The sequence below is a fragment of the Oxyura jamaicensis genome, chromosome 23 (assembly GCF_011077185.1).
Source record: "Oxyura jamaicensis isolate SHBP4307 breed ruddy duck chromosome 23, BPBGC_Ojam_1.0, whole genome shotgun sequence".
Classification (NCBI taxonomy): domain Eukaryota; kingdom Metazoa; phylum Chordata; class Aves; order Anseriformes; family Anatidae; genus Oxyura; species Oxyura jamaicensis.
Genome location: NC_048915.1, coordinates 6298415 through 6322687, shown reverse-complemented (window position 1 = coordinate 6322687; position 24273 = coordinate 6298415). Strand labels below are relative to the sequence as shown.

The 24273-nt window shown below is 57.6% G+C and overlaps 3 protein-coding genes and 1 long non-coding RNA gene across 4 annotated transcripts in view; 3 read left to right on the top strand and 1 right to left on the bottom strand.

The window, feature by feature from the left end:
* The window catches only part of NT5C1A (5'-nucleotidase, cytosolic IA), a 10341-nt gene extending 6019 nt beyond the window's left edge, over positions 1 to 4322 (top strand). The window contains exons 2-6 of the mRNA XM_035345805.1: positions 61 to 228; positions 1006 to 1135; positions 1344 to 1466; positions 1914 to 2098; positions 2403 to 4322. Coding sequence (XP_035201696.1) covers positions 61 to 228; positions 1006 to 1135; positions 1344 to 1466; positions 1914 to 2098; positions 2403 to 2768 — 972 coding nt within the window. The 3' untranslated portion in view covers positions 2769 to 4322. The remainder of the gene's footprint in view (positions 1 to 60; positions 229 to 1005; positions 1136 to 1343; positions 1467 to 1913; positions 2099 to 2402) is intronic.
* LOC118177790 overlaps positions 1 to 17174 on the bottom strand; it is a 19316-nt gene extending 2142 nt beyond the window's left edge. The window contains exons 1-2 of the long non-coding RNA XR_004755918.1: positions 17163 to 17174; positions 10928 to 10930 (exon numbers count right to left, since the gene is read on the bottom strand). This is a non-coding gene — a long non-coding RNA (uncharacterized LOC118177790). The remainder of the gene's footprint in view (positions 1 to 10927; positions 10931 to 17162) is intronic.
* HMGCL (3-hydroxy-3-methylglutaryl-CoA lyase) overlaps positions 1 to 24273 on the top strand; it is a 350359-nt gene that overhangs the window by 175745 nt on the left and 150341 nt on the right. The window lies entirely within an intron of this gene.
* On the top strand, positions 16734 to 24273 carry HEYL (hes related family bHLH transcription factor with YRPW motif like). The gene is made up of 5 exons (XM_035345809.1): positions 16734 to 17164; positions 19999 to 20065; positions 20470 to 20553; positions 20815 to 20892; positions 22405 to 24273. The coding sequence occupies exons 1-5, from the start codon at positions 17085 to 17087 to the stop codon at positions 23074 to 23076; spliced, it is 981 nt and encodes a 326-aa protein (XP_035201700.1). The 5' UTR covers positions 16734 to 17084; the 3' UTR covers positions 23077 to 24273.

The following is a 24273-nucleotide window of genomic DNA, read 5'->3' as shown; positions in this document are numbered from 1 at the left end:
CGGGGAGGGGGGGGGGGGTGTCAGTGTGGGCTGCCCCCCAGTCTCACCCTTTGCATGCAGCCAAAGCCCGAGAATGCCATCACCATTGCGGTGTCGTCGCGGGCGCTTTTCCGCATGGAGGAGGAGCAGAAGATTTACAAGGAGCAAGGCGTGGAGGCCTACGTGAAATACCAGCTGGACCATGAGAACGAGCCCTTCCTCCCTGGGGCTGCCTTCCCTTTCGTCAAGGTGAGCGTCCGCCCGCGTAAACTGAACCTGACCCACGAGTTTTGGGGTGAGGGGGCACCGCGGGGCGCTGCACATGCAGAAGGGATGGGAAATGAGGGATGTAGCCACACAGCAAACAGTGCAGATAAACCTCCTGGCAAGGATGAGCTGCTTCCTGGGCTGGGGAAATGCTGAATGTTCCAGATTGGCCAACGAGCCCAAGAATTGAAGAAATCATTTATTTGGATCATATCTAAAGCTTCCGTTTAGGGAAGTCTCATCTCTCTCTCTCTGACAATAAAATTGGCTGAATTTAGTCTTGCTATAGAGTTGGCCAGTTTCTAATTTTGACATGTTGAAATGAGACATTTAAATTTTTAAATACGTTTTCCAATTTTTGCCCCAGTTCTGCTGGATTTGGTGCAATTTCTTCTGCTGGCCCTCACTGGAGTGCTCTCTCACCTTCTCCCAATGAATAAGCAAATCTGCTTGGTGGGGAGAGTCTTATTCTGTTCCTGATTGCTTGAAAAACACTTCTCTGTAACTCTGAGCTAATGCAATCTCATCTCCTAATAGAAACTTGAAGCCTGTTGTGCTAGGCAGTAGAAGGGTGGCTGTGTGATTTTTTTTCCCCAATGCAGCCCCTTTTTTTCCCAGCTGAAGCCACTTGCTGGTGTCCGCGTGGCTCAGGGCGCAGGTGGGGCAGGTCCCTGGTTTTGGCAAACACGAGTTTGCTGAGGAGGGCAGCAGGGCCGTGCCCTGGGGCTCACTGACCCTCCCTGTCCCTGGGTGCTGCAGGCGCTGGAAGCAGTGAACACGCAGCTGCGTGAACTCTACCCCGACAGCGAGGAGCTCTTTGACATTGTCCTCATGACCAACAACCATGCACAGGTTGGGGTGCGGCTGATCAACAGCATCAACCACTACGGTAAGCTCAGCACAAAGCATCCTTCATGCAGGTGCTGCCAGCATTTGGGTGGGGTGTTGTGGCTGGGCAGTGGGTTAAGGAGATGCTTTCTCCTGTCTCTTCCACCAAACTGTGTGCTGAGCCCGCTCCTCCCAATCTTCCTGGTCTGAGTGGAAGTTGGCACTTTCGGAGGGTGGCTGGGCTCACCCTGCTGTCCACCTGCCCTCAGATCTGTTCATCGAGAGGTTCTGCATGACGGGAGGGAACAGCCCCATCTGTTACCTCAAGGCTTACCATACCAACCTCTACCTCTCCTCCGACGCCGAGAAAGTGAGTGGGGCCATTGAAGAGGGTGAGTCTGGGGTCCAGCCTGGGGGTTGGGGGGGATGCCCAGAGCCCACAGGGGTTGGTGCCAGGAGTGATAGCTCCAGTGTCCCCATGTCGATGTGCAGGTTGGGCGGCTTGCCCCACATCCTGTCAAGGATGGGATGTCCTTGATGCTCCAAAGAGCCTCCAGTTTCCATGGGAATAAGGCTTTCCTTGGGCTCCACAGCTCTTCCGGTGCAAAGGCACTGTCTTCCCTCTTTAATTCTTTCATGCAAAGTGAGGCTTGTCATTTCAGTACTTGTTTTTGCTGTGAAAGGTCTCAGGGCCAAGCTGCAGGCGCTGTTTGGTGTGTGCATTTCCTCTCTGTGTTTGCTTGCAGCCTGTTGTGTTTTGCTCTGCTCCTCAACAGACGAGCGGTATGGCTGGGTCCTTGGGTAAGTGCCACCTCTCACCTTGCGCTTTGTGTCCCCAGGGATTGCTGCAGCCACCATCTTCAGCCCCAGCAAAGATCTGGAGGTGTCAGAGAACCAGCTGCGGGTGGCATTTGACGGTGACGCCGTACTCTTCTCAGATGAGTCGGAGCAGATCGTGAAGGCTCACGGCCTGGATATGTTCTTTGAACATGAAAAGGCTCATGAGAACAAGCCTCTGGCACAGGTAGTGCTGGGCATCCTGGCATGGTGCAGCCAGAAAAGCCTCCGGGGTAGAAGCAGCCTGCAGGGACGGCTGCACCATGGGGAACATGCTGGGGCTGGCACGTGGAGTGTGGCGTGCGGTGGGCTGGCAGCCTAGCACTGCCAGATTTGGGCCATGGGATGGCTCTGGCTGCCCCTCGCTGCCATTTCTGGGGATCTGTGGGGAGAAGGGCTTGGTCAGAGTGCCCAGCCCCGGTGGGACTGGGTGCCGGGAGCAGGGGTCAGCACAGAGGTCTCGGAGTGACAGCTTCCCCTTGCTCCGGCAGGGACCCCTGAAGGGCTTCCTGGAGGCCCTGGGGAAGCTGCAGAAGAAGTTTTATTCCAAGGGGCTGCGGATGGAGTGTCCCATTCGCACCTACCTGGTGACAGCCCGGAGCGCCGCCAGCTCAGGAGCCCGGGCCCTAAAGACTCTGCGCAGCTGGGGCCTGGAGACAGATGAAGCGCTGTTCCTGGCTGGGGCTCCCAAGGGGCCACTGCTGAAGAAGATCCGGCCTCACATCTTCTTCGACGACCAGATGTTCCACGTGGAGGGAGCGAAGGAGATGGGCACTGTCGCTGCCCACGTCCCCTACGGCATCGCCCAGAAGCACAAGCGGCCAGCACAGGAGAAGCAGCCCCAGAACAGCAAGTAGGGAACAGCACACATGGAGCTGGGCCCCACTCGGCTGGGCCGATCCTGGCAGGAGCCCCGTGCAGGCGTGGGCAGAGGAGGAGGCCGCTGCAGCCTCTTTCAGCCTTGGTGTTTTTGCAATGTCGTGACATTGTCCCCTTCCTCGTGGTGCCTCCCGCGAGGTGCTTCCCCGTTCATCTGCACTTGCTTCAGGCAGTGTCTCTCAAGGATGGGTCTTGGTTTTTGTGCACTGCTCACGCCAGGCAGATTTAACCTTATTGACCATTCTTCAGACTACAGGTGATTTCCAAAACCTTTGATTTAAAGAGCAAATGTTCAGGGTGAACTGTTGAACTGGAAAGTTGTGAGCCCCCCAAAACCACCTTTCTTGCAGCTTTGAAGCAAAATACTGTCCCTTTGCACTAAAGTGAACCCCTAAGTTTGTTCCTTTGTTGGGAAACCTAAGGGAGATCCAGCACCTGCTCCCCAAGGAGAAAACCTCTCACGTCTTTGTCCTTCCACCAAGGTTTTGTCAGCTGCACAGCTTTACTTTCATACACTGGAATTTGGAAAAATAGAAACAAACATATATTAACAACAACAACAACAACAAACAACAACAACAACACTTATCTGCGTGGAGCTTTGGGCCAGTGTACCATGGGCTCAGGTTTTTAAATGTGGGTTCCACAGTTGGATGAGTTGGCACTGAAAAAAACATCTCAGTAAGACATCCAAAGCCCAGCTCTTGTGTGTGCCTTCCAGGGTCTGCAGACACATGCCTAGGGCTTGAGATAAGGTAAAAGCAGGCCCCAATATATTAGGGACATCATTTGAAGTCCATTTAGATAAATCTGCAGAGAATTTCAGCCTTGGGAGTTTAATTAAAGGATTTTTTCCCCTCTCTAAGCTGAGCCCATAGGAGTTGGTAATCTTTTTCTCCTCAGCTTCTTAAAACCTCTGGTGTTTCCTAAAATAGACACCTCTGCTCCTAATGCTGTGAGAAAGAACCAAATCTCTGATTAAAAATCAGGAAGAGAAACCAATTGGAGTGCTACTCCAAAATCCATGTGAAAATCACACTGAGATTACTGCACAAAGCCATGTCCCAAAGGACACACTCAGGATGAAAATGTAAAGAATACCACTTTTGTGTTTTGCTTTATTATTATTAATATTAATTCTTCAAGGCAGAGCATGCCATGGTTGGGCGCAAAGGGTGCCCAGGGGTATCAGATGGTATTTTCAGTTGCTTCCAACTTTGCAAACACGAATTCTGTGGGCTGAAGTTTTCCCAGGTATATGTCTGCCCCTGGCTTGACTTCGCTTCAGCTAAAAAGAGCTCAGCCTTTCCCAGCAGTAAGGCAAGAGTGGTGGTTATTGCACTTCTGACAAATGCCCGAACAAGCTAACGATACCCTCATTGGCCCTGCAGACTGTTTTCTCATTGCACTAAATCCTGCTCTAGCAGTGAAAAACAAATTGCACTTTTCCACTCCCGAACTCCTTCAGCTTGACAGACTGTTATTTGTCACACCTAGGTGACAAACGCCTCAGAGGAAGGTCTGAAATCCAAGCAAAAAGAAGTCTTGAAAGAAATGAGTATTGCAGTAACACATCTGTTAATGTACAGGTCTATAAAAAGGTCCTTTTTTTTTTTTTTTTTTTTTTTTTTATGTGAACCCCAGATATTGGGATCTGAACGGTATCTCGCAGCCCTTATTGGCAGAAGCAGAGGCCTCCCAGTAAACATTTCCAAGGTGTTTCCTTAAGATCCCATTTTGGAAGCCTGGCCAAGCTCAGCTCGCAGAGGCTCCTGCCAGACCGAGAGGTGATGTTGTAAGGGGAACAGCATCACCAGTGAGCCCTTGGGAGGCAAGGCAGGGTGCTGGCAGGTGAAGGTCTGGTGGGACGGGATGGGATGGGATGGCCTTGGGATGCGCAGGGAGCTGGGCATGAGCCTGAGGGCAGCAGCACAGTGTGGGCAGCTGAGTTAGGGACTCTGCTTAGGGCCTGTCTGCTGCCAGGGCAGCTCAGGGGCTACTGGGGGACACAGGGCTTGAGAAATACTCCCCAGATGAGATGAGCCCCTTTGCACCTCCTGCATCCCTCTTGCACTGGGAGGATTTTAGGATTTTCCATTCCCGCGATGGCTGCTCCGTTTGCTTTCATCCGTTTGGCTTCCAACATGTTGTTTCTCCTCCAGTACTATGACTGGCGGACGTGGATTTGCTGCTTGTGTCCTGTCCTCCTGTGCCCATCCGTGCCATCTGCTGGGGCTGGGGAGCGATGCGGCCCTGGGGCTGGCTGTGTGTCTGACTGCCAGTGCGGCTGTGCCTTTTGTTCCGCACTGGCCAACAAATGGACTTCCCTGCTGGATGTCACTGCTGAGAGTTTCACCTCATTGTTCTCCAGTGTTTTTTCTTGTAAACCAACTGCCATGATAATGAAACCCCTTTGGGTGTTTTTCTGTAATAAACTGTGTTGGTCCCAGCTCGACTTGATTGTCATTCTCACAATGGGTATTTTGGCTCCCTGGTACAGGCAGCAAGAGTCTGGGGTCCCTGCTCGATACCTCCCAGGCTTTATGGTGAAGGGATGGGGGTGATTAGAAGAAAAAGGGCCTTTTGGGACTTAAGGGAACTCAAAAAATGTAACAAAAGCAGCTACCTGGGAGCTGGAAACTTCTGGGAGAGGTGGGATTCCAAGGCAGAGATGTGCTGTGAAACCTCCCTCTGCTTTGTGAAGGAGCTTTTATTGAAACCAGGACTAGTGGTGAAGTTCTGGATAAAAATACAATGTGGCAGAAGACTTTTGTCAACTTGATCTTCTCCCAGCCAACAGGTGGGAGGCAGCAAAAGCTTTTTAGAAGAGATTTATTGCTGCTGAAGTACCGGGTTTATCCAAATAGCGACACTGCTGTTCTGGTGTTAGCTCCTCCTCGCCAATAAAGAGAACAGATGGGTGAAGGGGAAGCAACAAATTCTCCGTCCCTCACCAAATATAGCTAAGGAATGTCCATAGGCCCCAGAGCAGCATCTCTGCATGGCCCTCAGCAGAGTGTTCTCTAGCAGACTTGTTTGCTGGGGGCGCGTTCCCTGTGCCCATCCCCAGTCCTGCCCCTTCTTCCTCCAGCTGCCTGGAGGAAAAATCAAACTCCAGCACCAGTAAGTCCCACATTGCACCAACAGAAGTCCAGGGGCCCACCCAGCCTGGAGAGGTCGGGATGTCCATGGAGACACCAGGAGCTGGCTCTGACATCCATGCAAAGGCCACCCAGGGCTGCTGGGGACCAGTGTGAGACATAGAGCCCCACAGAGAGACATGGGCCAGCGCTGTGCAGGGAGAGAAGGGGGAGGTTTTATCATTGGTGTGCTGGCAGCCTGAGTTTTTGTTTCTGTTGCCTGTTTCCTGAGATTTTTCCTTCAACAGGCATCAAAGGGCTTTGCAGTGAGAGTGCTTTAAAATAAAAGACATGGAGGAGGAGAAAGTGGAGGCAGAACTGATGGAGAATTATGCTGCCTCTCAGCTATTGTCAGCACAGATGTTCACAAGGTAATCATGGCCGTCGAGCAGTAAGAACTGCTTTTCGTGACAAGCCCACAATTTAACCCTGAGAACTTGTGGGGCCAGTAGGTGAGGGTGTGATGCCCTGATGGCCAGCTGCATGGCAGGGAGGTTGGGCAGAGTGCAGGTAGGGCAGGTCCTGACACCTCCCTGCCTCAGTTTCCCCATCACTGTAACAGAGATCAGAATTATGCAGCGGTAACATCAGGTCTGGAGGGTGACTCCTGCTCCTTGCAGAAGAAAAGCAGAAGTCCAGGAGTACTCCTAAGTGCAGTGAAATCCCATATCCCTGTGGTGATGCCCGTGTGCCCCCTGCCGTGCAGGGGCCATGCAAACGCAGGGTTGTCCCCGCAGTGCTGGCAGGAACAGGCTGCACTGGCAGGGACTGCACCTTGTCCCTGCAGTGCACGTCATTTATGTCCTTTCTGGAGCACAGAATAGGAGCCAACACACGTGGTCAGGGACCCGCAGCCATCGCAGGAGTGTAAAATGTCAGGGCAGGGGAGCCGGTGACAGGATGACAGAAACACCCGGCGCTGGAAGAATAGATTAGAGGACCTGGCGGCAGGAGAACAAGCAAAGGGCACTCGCTATCAGTGCTCGTGGAGCTGTGCCAGGATTTGGATGGCCTGACCATCTCGTTCCTTCGACACTGCTATTTATAGCAGTGTTTGCTGATGCCTCTGTCACTGGAGCCTAAAATGGTCCCTCCGAGCGGTGCTGGGGTGGCTGGGCCGAGCCGCCTGTGCTGGGGAGGCCACCAACAAAGCGGTGACTCAAAGGGAACGCATATGAGCTGCTCCTCACCCCGCTGACGGAGGAGGCCGCCTCTGCCTCTGCCAGGAGGCAGCCCCGCGCCCGCTGGCTCCCTGCAGCACACAGTGAGCATTCCTGTCAAAAATGTGTCTCCTGGCAGGAGGCCTCTGTGGGGTACGGGGGTCACTCTCTGCTGCTCCTTCTGCTTCCAGACCAGGCTCATCCAGGTGTGGAGCCTGACGGTGGGCTCAGCTCCTCCCTTGTTCCATGCCACTTAGGGAACCCCAAGGCTGGAGAACCCCAGGGCTGGAGGAAACACACGCAGCAAAGATCCTGTAGCTGCCGGCAGCCGTACCCCCTTCCCTGCCAGCAGAGCTGTGCACTGAAAACCAGCTTCATTTTTCCTGCTCTGTCCCGGCAGGGAGATGGAGGTGGGGATCTGTTTCCTCACATTTTCCTATTCCTGCAGCAAAAGCTGCGTTACCAGGACTGCATCCAAAATCTCCGCTGGCAGCATGGTGCCAGACAGGACTGGGAGCCTTAGTTCCCTGGGGAGGGCATGGGGTCTGCACGGCCCCGGGTGCTAGACATCAGCCGTGTGTCCTTGTGCTGTATCACCACGGCTGTCAGCAGTGGGCTTTCCTCCTCCAGATAAAGCAAATCTGGCAGGGCGGCACAAGCCAGTGCGCACAGCTGGCAGAGCTGCCTGAGATGGGGCCGGTTCCACCCCAACCACCCGCGCTCAGCGCCCCGCAGCGCTGCCCGGAGGCGGCCCGATAACGGCAGAGCCGGCAGAGCCGGCAGAGCCTTCATCTGAGGGACCGGGAGGGAGCGGGACTCACTGCGGGCAGGCACCGGAGCGGAGCGGAGCGGGGCTCCGGCGGGCCCGGGGCCGGCTGCGGTGCCGGGCGGGGGCCGCGAGGGGGCGCCGGGGGCTGCGCGGCGCGACCGGGGGCGGCACGGCGGCTGCGGCCCCTCACGGGCGTCCCCGCGCCTGCAGGCGGGCGGCTGGGGAGCGGTGCCACCAGCCCGCAGTCATCACTGCCCCCAGCCCGTGGCCATGGCCGCCCCCAGCCCATGGTTATCACTGCCCCCAGCCCCGCAGCCATCACCCCCGCAGCCATCACTGCCCCCACGGCCATCGCTGCCCCCACAGCCAACACTGCCCCCAACCCATGGCCATCACCCCATGGCCGTCACTGCCCCCAGCCCACCGCCTTGTTGGGGTTCACATCCCATGGGGAAGGGTGGCCGCTGGGAGCCCACCAAGCTGGGAACACTGCTGGTTCTTGTTCTTTTCAGCGCCAGTTTCAGCATGCGGTGCTATGGCCGCAGGTGCCAGCGTGGCACCGAGAAGGGACGGCCATTTCAGGCACAGCGGTGCCAAGGCGTGGCTGCCATTTGGGTGCAGAGGCAGGGCCGCCATCTCAGGCACCATGGCATGGCAGGCCTCTCGGGTGCACAGCAGGGTGGCCACACTGGGCACGGTGATGGGGTGGCCATGTCGGGCACTGAGCAGCCCGGGGTGGCCAGGCCCTGCACAGCATGGCTAGGGTGCTGGGGGCCTTTCCTGCTGGCTGTATAAATAGGCCCCCGCTTCCTCGGCGGCCAGGCGGCCTCCTCCAGGTGCGGCTGGGAATCATTAGGAGCGCTCTGCGCCGGGCTGAGTGTGGGAACTGGAAGAGAAAGCTGGAGAGAGGCCTTCTTTCATCTCCCCACTCCCTCCTCCCCCTGTGTCTGCCAAGCCTGGCTTCCTTTTGAATCCTTTAGCTTGTGCCAAGCGAGGGAGAAGGGGGTGGGGGGGAGGGAATAAAGAGAAAAAAGGAAGAAAAAAAAAAAAAAAAAAAACCACAGGAATGCATCCAGGGATCTGGCTTCATTCAGGCTGCTGAGCCCTGAATACCCCGGCTCCCGCTCAGGGAGCCGGAGGGAGGCTGCGGCCGCCCCCGCGACGGAGGCAGGGGGAAAACAAACAGGGAAGCGGCATTTGCGCCGTGACTGTTACCACAGCGACTGACAAAGGGCTGGCGGGCAGCGGGCTGTCTGGAAGGGGGCCGTGGCCACGTCCCCCCGCCGCGGGGCCGGGGAGGCAGGAGCATGGGTCAGGGCGCCCCGCGCCTGCGGGGGGAGCGAGGGCCCTTGGTGTCTGGGTGAAGCCTGGGCTGCGTTTCATCCCGGCGTGGGGACGTGGTGCCCAGACAGACGCCCTTGTGTCGGGCCTGTCTCGCAGTACAAAGGCGACAGGGCCGCTCGCAGGGAGGGCGCGAGGGGGAGGGAGGAGAATCTTTTCTCTGGCGCTTCGGGAGGATGGGTTTTTGACTCGATGCCAACTTTATTCCCAGCAAATTAATAATTTCCTCTCACGGCAACAATGTTGGCCTGTGTGTGTGTGTGTGTGTGTGCGCGTGTGTGCCGGTGTCTCCCACTGCCGTCCCAGACGTGCTCCCTCCCCTCCTGCCGTGCACGGAGGGTCTGCAGCGGACTTCCTCCGTCCTCACCCTCAGCTGGGCTCCCTCCAGCTGTGCGTAACTGTCAGGCTCGGCCCAGCTGCCTCGGGAGCATCTTGGCGGGAGAGCGGGGCCCGGCTGTGAACTGATGGTGCGAGTGCAGGAGGTGATGGGGAAGCACATTGGGTGGTGGCGAGGGAATGTGCAGCTGCAGGAAGGAGCGCTCGGCTCTGCCGCCTGCTTGGCAGAGCGCTTGGCGAAATGGGAAAGTGAGCGGGCGAGCGAGCGCACGGGGCAGCCACTAGCACACCCTCGCCTCTGCGCCTCCCTGCGCAGGGTGCCAGGGATGCAGAGCAGCTGCAGGACAAACTCGGTGTGCAGGACGGGAGCAGCAGCCACTCCAGCTGCTGCAGAGGGTTTTGGCCTGGCAGTGGATCGCTGGTGGTTGTTCTGACCCACAAGTACTTAGATAGCTGCGCACAAGCCCCTGTGCACACACTTGCTCGTGCACACACCTTCTGGCACGCTGCGGCTGCATTCTGTGCATGCCTTCTGTGCGTTCGCTCCCACCACCCCAAGCGCGTTCCCACAGCCCTGCCTGCGTGGCTGCCTGTGTGCCTGCTGCGGCGTGGATCCCTCTCTCCTTCTCTCATGTGGGCACACAATATGGCATACAGTATCAGGAGATCTGGGAACACAGTCCATTTCTCTGGCAGCATTGTGTTTTGTTCCTTATTTATATCCCCGGGGTGGTGCCACAGGTGGGCAATTGTTCCAGCTGACAGCCTGAAAGGCAAAGAAACAAGATTTAACTTCCTGCTATTCAATTAGAGAAAGTGAGCATTCATCACCAGCTGCTGGCTGCTGGCAGGAACAGACCCACCCGCCGCGGCAGGCTCAGGAAAAGCTCTCCGTGGCAGGAAAGCGGCCTGCTGCCGCGGGCACAGCGGGCTCCCTGCACGCTCAGCTGCTGCCGCTGCTCCTGGGAGCCTCTAAGTAAGGCTGGGCAGTTCCCTCCTGCCCTGCTCTGCAGTTGATGTTGTTGCCTGTGGTTGATGTGGGGAAGGAGATTGCCTGTTCAAAGCAGCCATGCTGAAAGCACTGCAGGTTAGGGGGGATGCTGAGGCAGGAGAGCTGTGAGCTCGCAGGGCTGCAGGGAACAGCAGCGCAGTGGCTTCCCCCTTGGACAGCCTCTGCCCCAAACTCCCTGTGATCCCCGACCCTGTGCCCCTATGGCTGAAGGATGGTGGTGCTGGAAAGCCCCCTCGGCTGTGCCCTTCTCTGTTGCTGTGCTCTGGTCTTGCCTTGATCGTGCCAGCAGCTGCCACGGTGTGGAAGAGCAAGAGCTAAGCCCCCCCATCCCTGTCAGCTCTGCAGCCTCCCTGCCCCTGGTCCCCACACCTGTGCACACTCCCTCGTGCTGTTTTTCTGGTTAGAAGGCGGGAGAGCGCACATGTGCCCGTGAGCTCCGTGCCTGGCCACCAACCTGCCTCCACCTTCCCCAGCACCGGCGCTGAGCCCCCCGGGAGGCACCCGCTGGCTGGGGCCTCCTGTAAAGCCCTGCAGCTCACAGGCTGCAGGGAGAGCCGCAGGGTGCCCTGGCGGCTCCACGCGTGCAGAGCCCAAGGCCGTTCCTGCTCCATTTCCTTTCCTTGCTCTTCCCCGCCTGATGCTGAGCCAACTGCAGACCGAGGCTCCTGCTGCCTCCGCTCCCGTCCCGTCCCTGTGCCATCTGTCCCCAGCACAGCGACAACTTCACAGCTCTGCACTGGCGGTGTTCCCGCTCAAGGTCCTTTCATGCACCTCTTAGTTGGCTCTCTATTTTTAATCCTTCTGTCTCCACAGGGACTCGGGGTATCTTCCAAGATGGTTGTGATCATAGGGGGATACAGTTGGAACCCGTTCCGCGTTACTGCACCAAGGCACACGCACACGGCTGTGCTCACATGCCTACACGCACGCTGGTGCCGTGCCAGACGGAGCAGCGCTGTAGCTCCCCTGCTCGGGAAGCCAGGCGCCTTGTCGGGCAGGACTGAGCCGAGCACAGCACCTCGCACGAACAGCAGTTATTACCCCAGCCGAGGAAGGTAACATGCTGTAGCCAAGATGATCAACAGCAATTAGCCCTTTTGGGAACTCGACTTGAAATGCTGCAGAGGCTTTTCTGTGCGTGCCGATTGCTCTTCCTCCAGTCCTTTGGAAGTGCTGTGAGTTGGACATGCCAAACCACTGGTCATGTCTGTGCAAAACTTGGTGCCTCGTGTCATTTCCATGAGGCCGGGAGGGCTTGGGGGGATGTCTGTGAATGTTAAAGGCACTTGTGTACCCAAGCAGTGAACGCACATGCTGTCATTACCTCTGCAATGCCATCTGGCCAGCAGCAATGCAGCTAGAACCAGGGCTGTGCGCAGAAGAACATTTTACAACAGAAAGCAATTAACCGAATAAAGCCCTTTTAAAAATCCAGTAATTAAAAACAGTCCCTCCCCCTTGTTTTCCTTTTAAGCTGAAAGTTGCTGTTTACTCATTTGCTTTACAAAGTGTGCCTTGTTGTGGCTTCAGAAGAAATGAAAGTTTGAAGTGGTTAGAGAAGAAAGGCTCTGGGATGGTGCGTTCCAGGCAGGGCGGAGGGGCAGGGGCTCTCCAGCCCAGCTTGTTTATATTTGTTCTTGTCTACTCACAAGATCGCTAAACACACATTTAACAAGTGGTGAAACTGTCTACCAGCCTGATCTCTCCCAGGGTTCATGAGAAGAGGCCTGGCACATTAGCATTGCTGGGGGCAGGGAGGGGGACCAGACCTTTTGAAGGGTTGGTGTTTTTGGGGCTGAGTGAGGGAAGGGCTCCCTGCGCAGGCCAAGTCACAAACAAAGGCATTGTGTTCTCCGGGGCCCTGGGGACTGGCCCCAGGGGAAGGCCAGGGCCCAGCTTCACTGGGGGCTGGTTTTCCCATCCCAGCTCCTGTTGTTGCTTTAGCACGGGTGCAGCCCTGAGGCCACCAGTGTCCTTCCAGCACCTGGCAATGGGACTGGTGTGGGCTCCACCAGGGCTGGCACAGCCTGCCTGTGACAGACAGCAGCCAGAGAGCCCACCGCACCCCCAGGGGTGCCGTGGTCACGCAGACCACCCTGCACCGCCGCCCCCCCCCACCCCCACATCGCTCTCTCCAGACCTGTGTGGGCACAGTAAGTTTTGGGGCCCTGTCTGTGTAGCCCTGACCTCGGCTTGGGTTTCTGTGTGAGCCAATGACCCTGGATGTCAGCAGGTTTGCTGCAATATTAATTGTCATCCATTGCTGCTTCGCTGTAAAGTGCGTGCCCAGTGCAATAGCATCATTATGGGTGGGGAAACTGAGGCATCTGAAGGACTAAAATGCCTGATGTTCTCCCTGTCAGGATGCACTGCCTATTCCGGAGCAAGAACGAGAGCCTGTACCCAGACCACCCCCAGCCCTGCTGACCTGGGGACGTGGTGGCAGAGCCATTGCACATCAGGTACTTGGCTGCATGCCCCGGACGCAGGCTCAGGGCACAGGCAGCACCTTGGGGCAGAAGCCCCTGCAGAGAGCATTGCTCCCCAGGCAGCCTGGCTGCCAGCCTGGCAGGTGCAGCCTCGCGGCCATGTCCCACAGGGCTTGCAGGGCTCCCCAGGCCGGGCAGGGCAGACCTGCTGCAGGGCAATAGGTGTGAGGACGCAGATGGCCATGCCGGGGGAGCGAGGGCAGCGCCAAGCCTCTGCTGGGCCCTGAGCAGATCCAGGATCTGCCCCGTCCCTGCCTGGGGAAGGGTGAGGCCGCGGGTTTGTGGGAAAATGTTGTTTTTCCCTCCCCTGGACTGCCCCTAGCAGTCGGCTGGGCCGGCTCTGAATTGCGTGGGCTGGGGAAGTTGGGGGGGGGGGGGGGAACAATTGTAGTGCCTCTGGCTTGGAGCGCAGCCATGGCAAACAATCCTCTCCTGGCAGTGCTCCACATCTGACAAAGCACGAGGTGATACCATATTCATACCTACATGCTTTCATCCCACATCACCTCCCGAAAGCCCTGCGTGCTTCTCCTGCCTGTGATGGATCCCTCTGCTTAGCCACAGAACAAGACAGCCCGTCCGCAGTGCTGTAGCCAGGAATCTTGTCCAGCATCCCTGCGAGGCCTCTGCTTTTGAAATTACAGCTGTGGGTCTGGCAACCAGCGGTGGGACCTGAGGTTAGGAGGTGATGTTGACTGAAGACGTGCGGACAGGGCATTCCAGGCACGCACGGGGTTAAACCAGAGGTGTCAGTTCACCGGGAGGTAACAGATACGTCCTGCTCCTCGCCGCCTCTGGCTCTCCAGAAGCCTTGCCCTCCCTCCCACATTCCAGCTGCTGCAGCTTTTCACAGCTGGCCGCTCTCCGGGGACATTTCCCAGAGCTGAGGAGGAGGGAGGGGAGGGAGGGGAGGCAGACCCCGCATGGGGGCGGGTGGCCGGGCTGACCCGCATCCCCCCGCCAGCCTGGGGCTGCAGCCCCGCGCCCCCCGATGGGAGCTGGCGCGGGCAGAGCTGGGCAGCCCCAGGTCCCTGGCAGAGATCCACCCGCAGCCCTGGCCCGGGGAGTTCTGTCTGCTGCAGAGAAGGGACATCAATCTTCGCAGCTCACTTATTCCTTGGCCTCTGAAGCTGGGTAGCCAATTAGTGCTGGGTGTGATGGATGGCTTAGCCCCGTCCTCGTGACACCCTCGGTGAGGCACAGCCAGCCGGGGGGGGGGGGGGGGGGGGGGCGCGGGGGGGGTGGCTCTCACCCGCTGCTGGAGTCCTGGGGGCTCTCCTGGGGTCCCGGGACAGGGACAGGCACCGCAGCGATGCCTGCTGAGCTCCCAGAGACCACGCAGGAGGGGAAGGAGCCCTGAATGCTGGCCCAGGGCTGATACTGCAGGACTAGGGGAGAGATTCCCTGTGGTAATTCCTTGGCTTGGCTTGGCCAAGCCCGTGGCTCCCTGGGGAACAGCAAAGTGGCCATGGGCAGGGGTTGGCTGTGCCTCCATGCTTGGGGCTAGGCTTTGCCACCGCAAGAGAACGTACCACGGGAACGGCTTGCACGGTGCTGGGTGGGAGGAGATCAGGGCAGAGGCCCCGTTCCCACGCTGTCCCCATGGGGGCACATCTCTCCCCCCATCCTGCGCCCCCCTTGGCCACAGTGGGACACGTCTGTGTGCTCTCCCCTGGCAGACAGCTGGGCGATGCTGACTGCAGCCTGGCTTCCCTAGCACACAGCTAAGCCCGTTTAATCCTCCCCTGTCGTCTCCATTGAGCCGACCTGCGAGGGGTCTCAGCCCAATTCTGCTGGGCTGCTCCTGGGGTGGCTCAGATGGCTCTTGCCATCCCCCAGGGCTTGCTGGGGGCGATTATAAACGGCTCTCCAGGAGCACAGGCTGGAAAACGGATCCAATTACAGGAGAAGTGGGTTTCTGGGCCCCCGCTCTGTTCATAATGAAGTGTAATCCTAGAAAAACATGTTGCCAATTACACTTCAATTGAACCCAGATAATGATGCTTAGACAAGGCCCAGAAAAGACGGAGTCTGGACAGTGAATTCCTTTCTAATGGAGAAGAAAAGTGTTCCTCCGTGGCAGGTCTGGGCTCTGCTCAGTTCAGGCTCAGTGTGATATGAGCAAGAGCCTGAAATAACCAATCTCTGGATCCCATTTAAATGGTTTTATCAGTGGAAAGAGTATTAATCTCTCAAAAACACATGTTTATGGGAAGTTTAGTTTGGAGATGTATGTATTTTTAACTTAAATCACTTTGGAAAGGGAGGGGGAGTGGGTCTTAAAATTGCCAAAATAGTTCTAATTCTTCTGGTTCAAAGTCACTTCTAATTTTGAAATGTAAGTTCCTAACAGCTCAGTTTCTTGATCAATTTCAGTGGTGAAAATTACAACAAAACATCAAAACTGTAGAAACAATGTGTTAAAACTTAAAGCAAATGTTTTCTTTTAATTCTTTCCCTTTACAAACACTTTGGAGGTATCAGCCTTTTGCTCCAACACCAGTGGGATGGTTCGGCTCAGTTTTGGTTTGGGAGGGAGGACGCCCTGGTTCAGTCTGAAAAACTGGTGGTGGGACCGTGCCTTGCTCTGCCCTTCTGCTGGTGCACTGGGCTGGGGCAGGCGAGGGCATTCAGCTTCCGCGGGAGCTGCTGGAGAGGTGCTGGGGACTGTGGGCATCTGGGGGTTGGCAGGCGGTGCGGGTGAGCCGGCAGAGATGGCTGCAGCAGATAGAGAGTGTGCAGCGAGGTGCCTCCGTGCATGGGAGACGGGCGGCGGGTGGCTTGGCTGGCCTGAGCGGTGACGCGCTGTTATCGCCGCCACGGTCTTTGCAAAAGGCTTTGGGAAACCCACGTGCTGCCAGATCTCAGCACCGATTATTTTTTTTCAAAATAAAAGGCGTTATTTTTGTACTGTGAACTTCCACCTCGGCTCTCTCCCTCCACCCTTCTCTCTCCCACATGCACACGTTTTCGGTGCCTTTGGGGATTTTAGCTGCGCAGGGTCTGAAAAGCAGCCTCCTACCTCCTCCCCGCAAGCTCAGGGAAAGCGGGATGCTCTCTAGGTGCCGGGCTGTGGGTCAAAGTTTCCCACATTGTGGGACGAGACAGAAACTATCCTAGCATCATAAAACCTAAAGTTGGACTTTGGTCGGTTTGTCTTACAGGGTAGGTCTCGTATGCCCTGGCAGTGCCACGAGCACTTGAAGATGCTCCAAGGCTGCGGGAGCATGGCAGGGGGCCGAGAGGACCACCAAGGAGCAGTACCAGGGTGCCTGGCTCGTCCCAACGCCTCTGAGCACGGTGCCACCGCTGCCCTCCTGGCCCTCGGCCGCTGCCCGTGATTAATCCCAGGCGAGGGCCCTTTGAGCGGCGTCCTCAAACACTCTGCGCTCCCAGTGAGCTGGTTTCCATCTGAATCATAAGGCTCCCGAAGTGGCTGCGCCGCGCAGAGCCGGGCAGACATGTGTGTGCGTGTGGGGCTGGATGTTGATTTTTCCCTGAAACAACTCCGGGCTTTATCAGTCCCATCTCTTTCCCACGGTTTTCTGTTGCCAGTGAGGTCACTGGTCCCTTTAAACTGGGGCTGAGGCCAATGTGCGGCGGGTGGAAGGGGGGCCGTGGGGAGGGGGGCGGCGGGCAGAGGGGGCCACGGGGCGGTTCACACAGCCCGGGCCTTTTACAGGAAGGCTCCGGAGGGCGAGCAGCGAGCTGGGGGGCGGGGGGGCCTGGGAACCTGGGAGCGCCGGCGCGGCCGCGTAATCCGTCACTCCTGGGAGATGTCTCATTAACCCATTAACCAGGAGGTTGGGGACGTGCCGGCAGCAGAGCGAGGCAGAGCCGGGGGTGTGAGAGGCAGAGCGCAGGGGAGGAGCCGCCCCGAGCCCGGCACGCACCGGGGGAGCCGCTCGGCGCAGCCCGCACCGGGACGGCGCGGACACGCGGGCTCCGGGACACGCGTGGGGCCGCCGAGCAGCGCCGCGCCGGGCCGAGCCGAGCCGAGCCGAGCCCCCGCCGCCACCCCCAGCCCCTCGGGGCCGCCGGGCCAGGATGAAGCGGCTGTGCGAGGAGAGCTCCTCGGACACGGAGTCGGACGGCACCATCGACGTGGGCAAGGAGGAGGAGTACAGGTGGGGGCTGCCCCCGGGGGCGCGGGGACGGGGCGGGGAGACCGGGGCGAGCCGCCGGGGCTGGGGCTCGGGATCGGCCGGAGGGCGCCCGCAGAGACGGCGCTGCCGTCCGGCGGGGGGAGCCCCCGGCGGGGCCGGGCCCCCAGCGCTGCCCGGGGACCCGAAGGCGCCCGGGGGACGTGGAGGGAGCGGGGGCAGCTTCGCGCTGGGAGCGCTTCCCCGGCTGGTGCCGTCCTAAGGCGCCGGCTGCGGCTCGGGGCCGCTGGACGGGGCCGCGGGGGATGCCCGGTTCCCGGCGCCCCTTCACCGGGGGTGCCCGCTTCCCCTCGCCCCCTAGCGGGGCTCCCCGTGGACCCCAGCCCCGCCGCCCCCTGAGCTGCCACCCCCTGTCTCTGGCTGGGACGAAGGAGGGGCTCGGTCATTTGTCCCCATCCAAAACTGAGCTGCTTCTGAACTCTTGTTTCGGTAGCAAAGTGCCCCCCGCCGCGTCCAGCAAGGCTCTGGATGAATTAATTCCCCTTTGCTGCCCACTGTCCCCAGCAGAGTCGTCACCCTGCCCGGTGCCAAGCCCAGGTTCTCAAGGGACCGAACTCACTTGTACTGATATGGTCCCAGGCAGAGCCGGGTGCGCCTGACACCCGTACCCTGCACGAGTTCACTGACCCCTCGCACCGTTTCTGAGTGCATCAATATTTAACCTGCCTTCCTGGTGCACATGAAATACATCCCATCGCTTCACATCGGTGCGGCACCCTGAGTCTGTATTACCCCAATGGGCAAATAGAGGAATTGTAATGCTTTATTTCAGCGAGCAGTAACAGTGAATTTTTGATCTCTCTCTGTTGCTGCTCATCTGTTCATCTTCTCAAGTCAGTCTTAGAAGCAGGCAGTGCTGCAATGTGGTGGTATTTGTATACGTTTGCATTGTGGCTCGAGTCACGCAAACACATGGCAGAAAGAACCACTCCTGCCCTGCTGGGTCTGCATGCAGAGTGATGCAGCCCTGCGTGGGACGCAAGGATCGGGCAAAATGAAACACTTCCAGGTGGGGAGGGAGGTCTGGCGATTAGGGCCAAGGGAGGGAGTCGGTGTCTGGATGGGGTTCCCAGCTCTATCACCGATCGCTTGTGTGGTTTGGGCAAACCAGTTCCCCTTAAAACGGGGATGAGTCACTGCGGGTGTGAGCCATGGTTCACTGTGCGTGCAGCGAGTTTAGGCTCTGGGGTCACTGCAGAAGTGCAAGATACTGGTTGTGGATTTTTTTTTTCTTTTTGTTTCGAATAAGCAGTCAAAAGAACAGTGCTGTAAATTACAAAACCAAACAAGGAGCAAGGCAGAAGTTTTAACCATCAGAGAATTTAGTTATAGTATTTTCTCTGGTTCACATCTGTCAGTCAAATGTATTTTAAAAATATATTTTGCAGTAAGTGAGGTCTGCTAATTCCACATCTGGAACTGCAGTTCACAATGAGCAACACGTTTGGACAGCTCTGCAAAGAGGGTTTCAAAATTCACTGCTGCAGACTCCTTGAGTGCACGCTCTGCATTCCTGTGCTGCCGGGCGAATTCAGTACCCCCTGCACATGTCGCAGCGTCTGTGCAGGGCCCGTTCCCACCCCATGCGTGCTCATCGTGTGTGCCTTTATGTGCACAGGCAGCACATGTTGGTGCTTGCGAAGCCAGCCAGCACCTCTGCCCAGAGAAAGCCCACCCAGCAGACATTGGAACAGGGAGATGCACGGAGATGAGTGGAGCAGGGTGCAGAGCATGTTGCTTGGTCTGATGGTGCAAAACCACTTCTGAAAGCACCTCGCTTGGGCCCAACAAAATGTATTTTTAATGGGCTTAGTTCGGTCTAGTTCTCGGCTTGCTGTGCAATCAGCATTGTCTCTGCAGAAACATCCTTAGCAGACTGTGGTTAAAATGCTTCACAAACCGAAAGCTACTTGGATTTGGTGGGGTGAACCTGAGTGTCCCTTCCCAGCCCTGTACATCGGGTCGGGGCTGTGGGCTGCCACCCGGCCATCCCTTCATGCCCCTGCGTGGGGCTCTCTTGGTGACTCTTGGTGGTTTCAGCCTTACTGGCACCCAGCATGTGCAGGATGGTTTGTGGGGCCCTTCGCAGCCTGTCCCTGCCTCTCTGAGCCAGACCTCGTTCCCATAGCCACAGGCCAGGTCTCTGTCCCGTCACCTCTTGCTGGCACCCCCCCCTGCCGCTGGGCTCCTTTCCTTCTGGCTTGGGGCATCCGTGCCATCAGGATGCTGCAGCCCACCCCAGGACAGGCGCGGTGTAAACTGTCTCCCCAGGAAGCCCTCAAAAACCACATCAGCACCGCCACAAACCTCGCCCTGAGCAGCGAGCAGCCCCTGGCTGCCGCCTGGGTGGGAGCTCAGGTGCCTGCTCATGCTATCGCGGCTCCAAGATGCGGAGCCCTGCAGACAGGGCAGGCTCAGACACGAGGCCGGGAGGTTTGCACATGGAGACAAGAGGCCGTGACTCCAGGGCTGGGATTGCTGCTTTTCCAGCCTCCCAGAGCCACCGGCACAGGCTGAGGTTGAAGGAGACGTGTGCCTGGTAGCAGATGGGCAGTCTGGTGCAGAAATCGGTTCTGGGCTGGGGGGAGACTTCCAGAGGGGAGAGTGGGATTCGAACTGTGCTTGGCTCCCTGTCCTTAATTCCTGAGCTCTGTGTTGTGGGTAAAAATGAGATGGGAACCACAAAAAACATTATTCCGGGGGGAAAACTGCAGATGGCAAATGTGTGTAAAGCATATGTGCAACCAAGGTTTCTCTCCAGCTAGCGCAACAAACTCTTCCCTCTTCTTCCTTCGCAGCCATGTGTCCAGGTCCGTGTCTCCCACTACGACGTCTCAGATACAGGCCAGGAAGAAGCGCAGAGGGGTGAGTCCCGTTCACCAGGGCTGGGGTGGCTGCACTGTGCCTCCCTGCCACAGGCTCGGCTCAGTGCACGGCGCTGCTGGCATGTCCTCGTATCCTCATCCCCGCCCTGGGGACATGGCAGGGCTGCAGAGCTCTGCGCCATCCCCTGCAGGACGCTCCCTCATCCCCTTTGGGTTCCCTACAGAGGTCTGGCCTTGAAGCTGAGGGGGAGGAGGGAGGTTTCACCTGGTGTTACCGCACCAGCCAGCCAAGGCTTTGCCCGGCTTTTCCGCCCAGCACATTTACTTACATGGCCCTCCTCAAGGTGCCTCCCAACCCTCTGTAGCTCCTAGCGTGCACTTAAACCTGTGCGATGTGCCCTGAGTGACTGTGGTTTCCTCTCCCTACCTGGAAATCTCCTGCAGATCATTGAGAAGCGGCGCCGCGACCGCATCAACAGCAGCCTGTCGGAGCTGCGGCGCCTGGTGCCCACCGCCTTCGAGAAGCAGGTGCGTGCCGAGCCGTGCGAGGGCAGGGCCCTCGGAGCGCTGCTGTGTTTCCCTTGTCATCCTCCCTTCAGGGAGTGAGCAGGTGGTGGAACTGGGTGGTAGAGCAGTATTAACAGATGTACTAATGATATTCAGGAGCTCTAGGGAGGATACATTCAATCACAGCTATGAAGAGGCACAGAAATGGGGATTTTCGATTTGCATTGGGCAGTCAATTGGACAAAATGAAGAACTGCTCTTTTCTTTTTCCCCAACACACAGGGCTCTTCCAAGCTGGAGAAGGCAGAAATTCTACAAATGACAGTAGATCACTTAAAAATGCTTCATGCCACTGGAGGAACGGGTAAGAACCACTCCTACAAGCGTGTAGGTGAGGTGAAGGTGACATCCCGGGAAATTCCCATTCAGCAAGGAATGTCTTGGTGCTGCTGTGTCTTGCTGGCACCAGCCAGCACCAGAACAGATGCAGCCTTGCCTGCTTCCTGAGGGAGATATTCTTCCTGGGGGGCAGAGGAACGCTTCCCACCCTGCTGTTTTTCTGGTCTGGAAGATGTGGGTCAGCATCCCATGGGCACGCTTTGGCAGAGCGGTTGGTGCACCCCACATACCCACGGGGACAGCACTGCTGCCGTTGTTGCCTGCCCCACTAAGAGCTGCCCGGACAGAGACACACTGAAGTCCTCCCCAGAAACAGAGCCTGCTTCCAAAGAAACTGTATTAAAATCTGCACCTCCTTCTTGGGATACATTTCCTGCAGGGGCTGAATTCTGTGTGGGGACTCTGCAAATAAACAAGGCTTTTTTCCCTTTCTGTCCCTTTCTGTTCGTCAACATTTCGTTTTCTTTTTTTTTTTTCTTTTTTGTCTCTTGGTTGTTATAAGAAGAGAGAGGGAGCCTGTGCAAAATTCAACAAAGGTCTCATTTGTACCGAGACCTCTGTACAGCCCCTCTGTCCTGTTCCAGTTAACAGGATGGAGATCACAGCTCCAGTAAAGAAGCCTCTGGCTTGCTTACCACCCACTTTTGGCTTGCCGGAGACATTGCTGGCATCCAGGCTTTAGTTCAGAGCAGTAACTTGGTCTGGAACATTTGTTTAGATATTCAGTTTGACTGCACTGCAACAAAGGGCCGTATTGTCCCAAGAGACCCTGTAAAGCAAAGTGGTCCAGTGCTTTGCCAGGCTGTGACACTCTCTGCTTTATTACTTACCGTCTCATGAAGCTACAAGTAGGGAGCAGAAGCTTAAAAATCAGCTGTTTGCATTTTGTCTTTTTTTTTTTTTTTTTTTGGGGGGGGTGGGGTGTGGCTTGGGGCTTTCTCACCTCAGTAGTCCTGGTTCTGTCGCTGTCCTGTGTCCTGCAGCTATCAGTTTAAATGAAGCGTAAAGAGCTGAGTCCAAGACTGGGACCCAGGCAGAGGGAAGTGGTGCTGAGGTGTGCGCGAGGAGGCACGCGTCCGCTGCTCTGCCAGGCCCAGGGGGGGGCCTCTGAAAAAGGCACCCAGGGCACGTCCAGCCTGTGGGCATGTTTCCAGCAGCAATAACTGATAGAGCCCAAAAGAAAAAAATTCTTCCTTCCTGAGCATGGCTAATGAAACCTCTTACTCATCTCACGTGCTGGAGTAAGAGGCTTCATGACCCTGGCAGTTTTACCCTGACGAGATAACTGCGGATGCTGTTCTCATGCATGCAAATGTCCAGTCCTTTCGGACACGCACTTGGCTATCTGCTTCAGTAATATCACCCGGCAGCAAAGTGCCTCAAGTGAAATACACAGTGCATTAGAGAGGGTAGTGAAACTAAGGCATGTTCCTGCATGCCGCTTGGACTTACTGTCATCTGTGTCCTCTCCCTGCAGGCTTCTTAGACGCTCGAGCTCTGGCTGTCGATTACAGGAGCATCGGCTTCCGCGAGTGCCTCACTGAAGTTGTCAGGTACCTGGGCATCCTCGAGGGACAAAACACCGCTGACCCCATCCGGCTGCGACTCCTCTCCCACCTGAATAATTACGTGGCTGAAATGGAGCCATCGCCGGTGGCCACCTCCCTGCTGCCCATCCAAACGTGGCCGTGGTCCTTCCTCCACGGTGCTGCCGGCCCTGTGCAGGTCCCCCGGCGGGAGGCTGCTCCCGCTCCTCTTGTCGTGACTGCGTCCTCCCTGGCCTACCCGAGCCCCGCCGTCAGGCCGGCTCCCCTTCGCCGCATCCCCGGCGACATGCTGCCGTCCCGCCGGAGCTTCCTGGCCGGCAGGATGGCCTCTTCCAGCCGCAGGGCCCGTGGCACAGGCTCCTCCACAGCTGTAGCGGCCGTGCCCAGGATGCCGTCGCCGACGGGAGTGCTGAGAGAGGGCTCATCCAAGGGCAGCCAGATCGCCACGTTCCTCTTCTCACCAGCCTCCGCCAGCGTCCCTGTTCCGCCGGCTTATGCGGCGCCTGGGGCCTTGGGCGCCGCCATGCAGGGACCCGGGATCAGAGTGGGGGCATCCAGGATCTGCCGCTCCTGGGCGACGGAGATTGGGGCTTTCTGATCCCCCTGCTTCGGAGATGGGAATTCTTCAGCACTCACTGCCCGCAGGCATGAGAACAAACCCAGCTGACAAGGCATCTCTCCTGCTTTGCAGAAGCCAAGGACCCATAAAGAAAATTCTTTACTCTCCCCTGCCAACCTCCTCGCACCGCTTTCCTTGCCACCGCTCGTCCTCTCCCTCACAGTGCCCACAAATGAAAATCCCATCCGCTCCCACACACTTGTCTGCATGTGGCCATGCTCCCAGCTGCAATGGAGGGGGCACTGCAGACCCTGGCCCCATCTCTCCCCCTGCAAACACCTCTGTGGAGCCGGGCACTGCCCTCCTTTGGAAAAGAGCCAGCCTCAAAGCACGGCCTCACTTCCTCGGGGACTGGGAGCTCCCACAGAGCGCTGCTCGTGCAGCTCCCCCGTGATGTGTCCCTGGCCATAGCACCTGGTTTTGGTGCAGGGGGCTGGGTGCTGCTGGCACCCCGCGGGGCCGGCTGAGCTCCCCATTTCCTCGCTGCCCTCCCAGCTGCTCCCACTTGCGTGCCTTCAGTGTGGGGCAGGGGCCGGGCAGTGCTGGTTCCCAGGGCCTGGCCAAGTGCCGCTAGCATGGGGCTCTGGCAGCCCTCACTCTGCACCCAGGTGCGAAGAGGCAAGGTGCAGGGTTTCAAAGGGACGCTTGCGATCCAGGGAAAGGCTCTGATGCCAAAGTGAGAAGAAAAGCACTTCCTTCTGCCACTCTCCCTGCCAGAGCTGCCTTGCCTCTGTCCCCTGCTGAGCCTGACACTGCAGCGGGGGGACTGGGTCAACCCTGCCTGCCTTTGAAGTGCCTCCTCCCTGTTTTCTCTTAGCCTCACATCCTCACCCTCTCCTCCCACAATGTCTGTTTCCTTTTTTCAGTACTGTTTTGGTCTCACATTGTGCATCCCTTTCCCTGGGCCAGGACCAAAACCCACGGATGCTGCAGCACAGACCTCGGCAAGCACTGAGTCTGCACTTGTCTGGCTCCCGAGAGCTTTGTTCTGCCTTGTCTCGTGCCCCAAGATATCTGATGCAGCAAATGCCATGGCTACTTGCGCTATCCTCCCATCCCCTCTCCTTTGGATAGGAAGGAACAGAGAAGTTACGTTCTCGAGCTGCCCTGCTCCTGTGCTGCCTCCCTGGTCCCCATGGTGGTTGGGGAGCTCTTCCGTGCTCGCCCTCCTTGTCC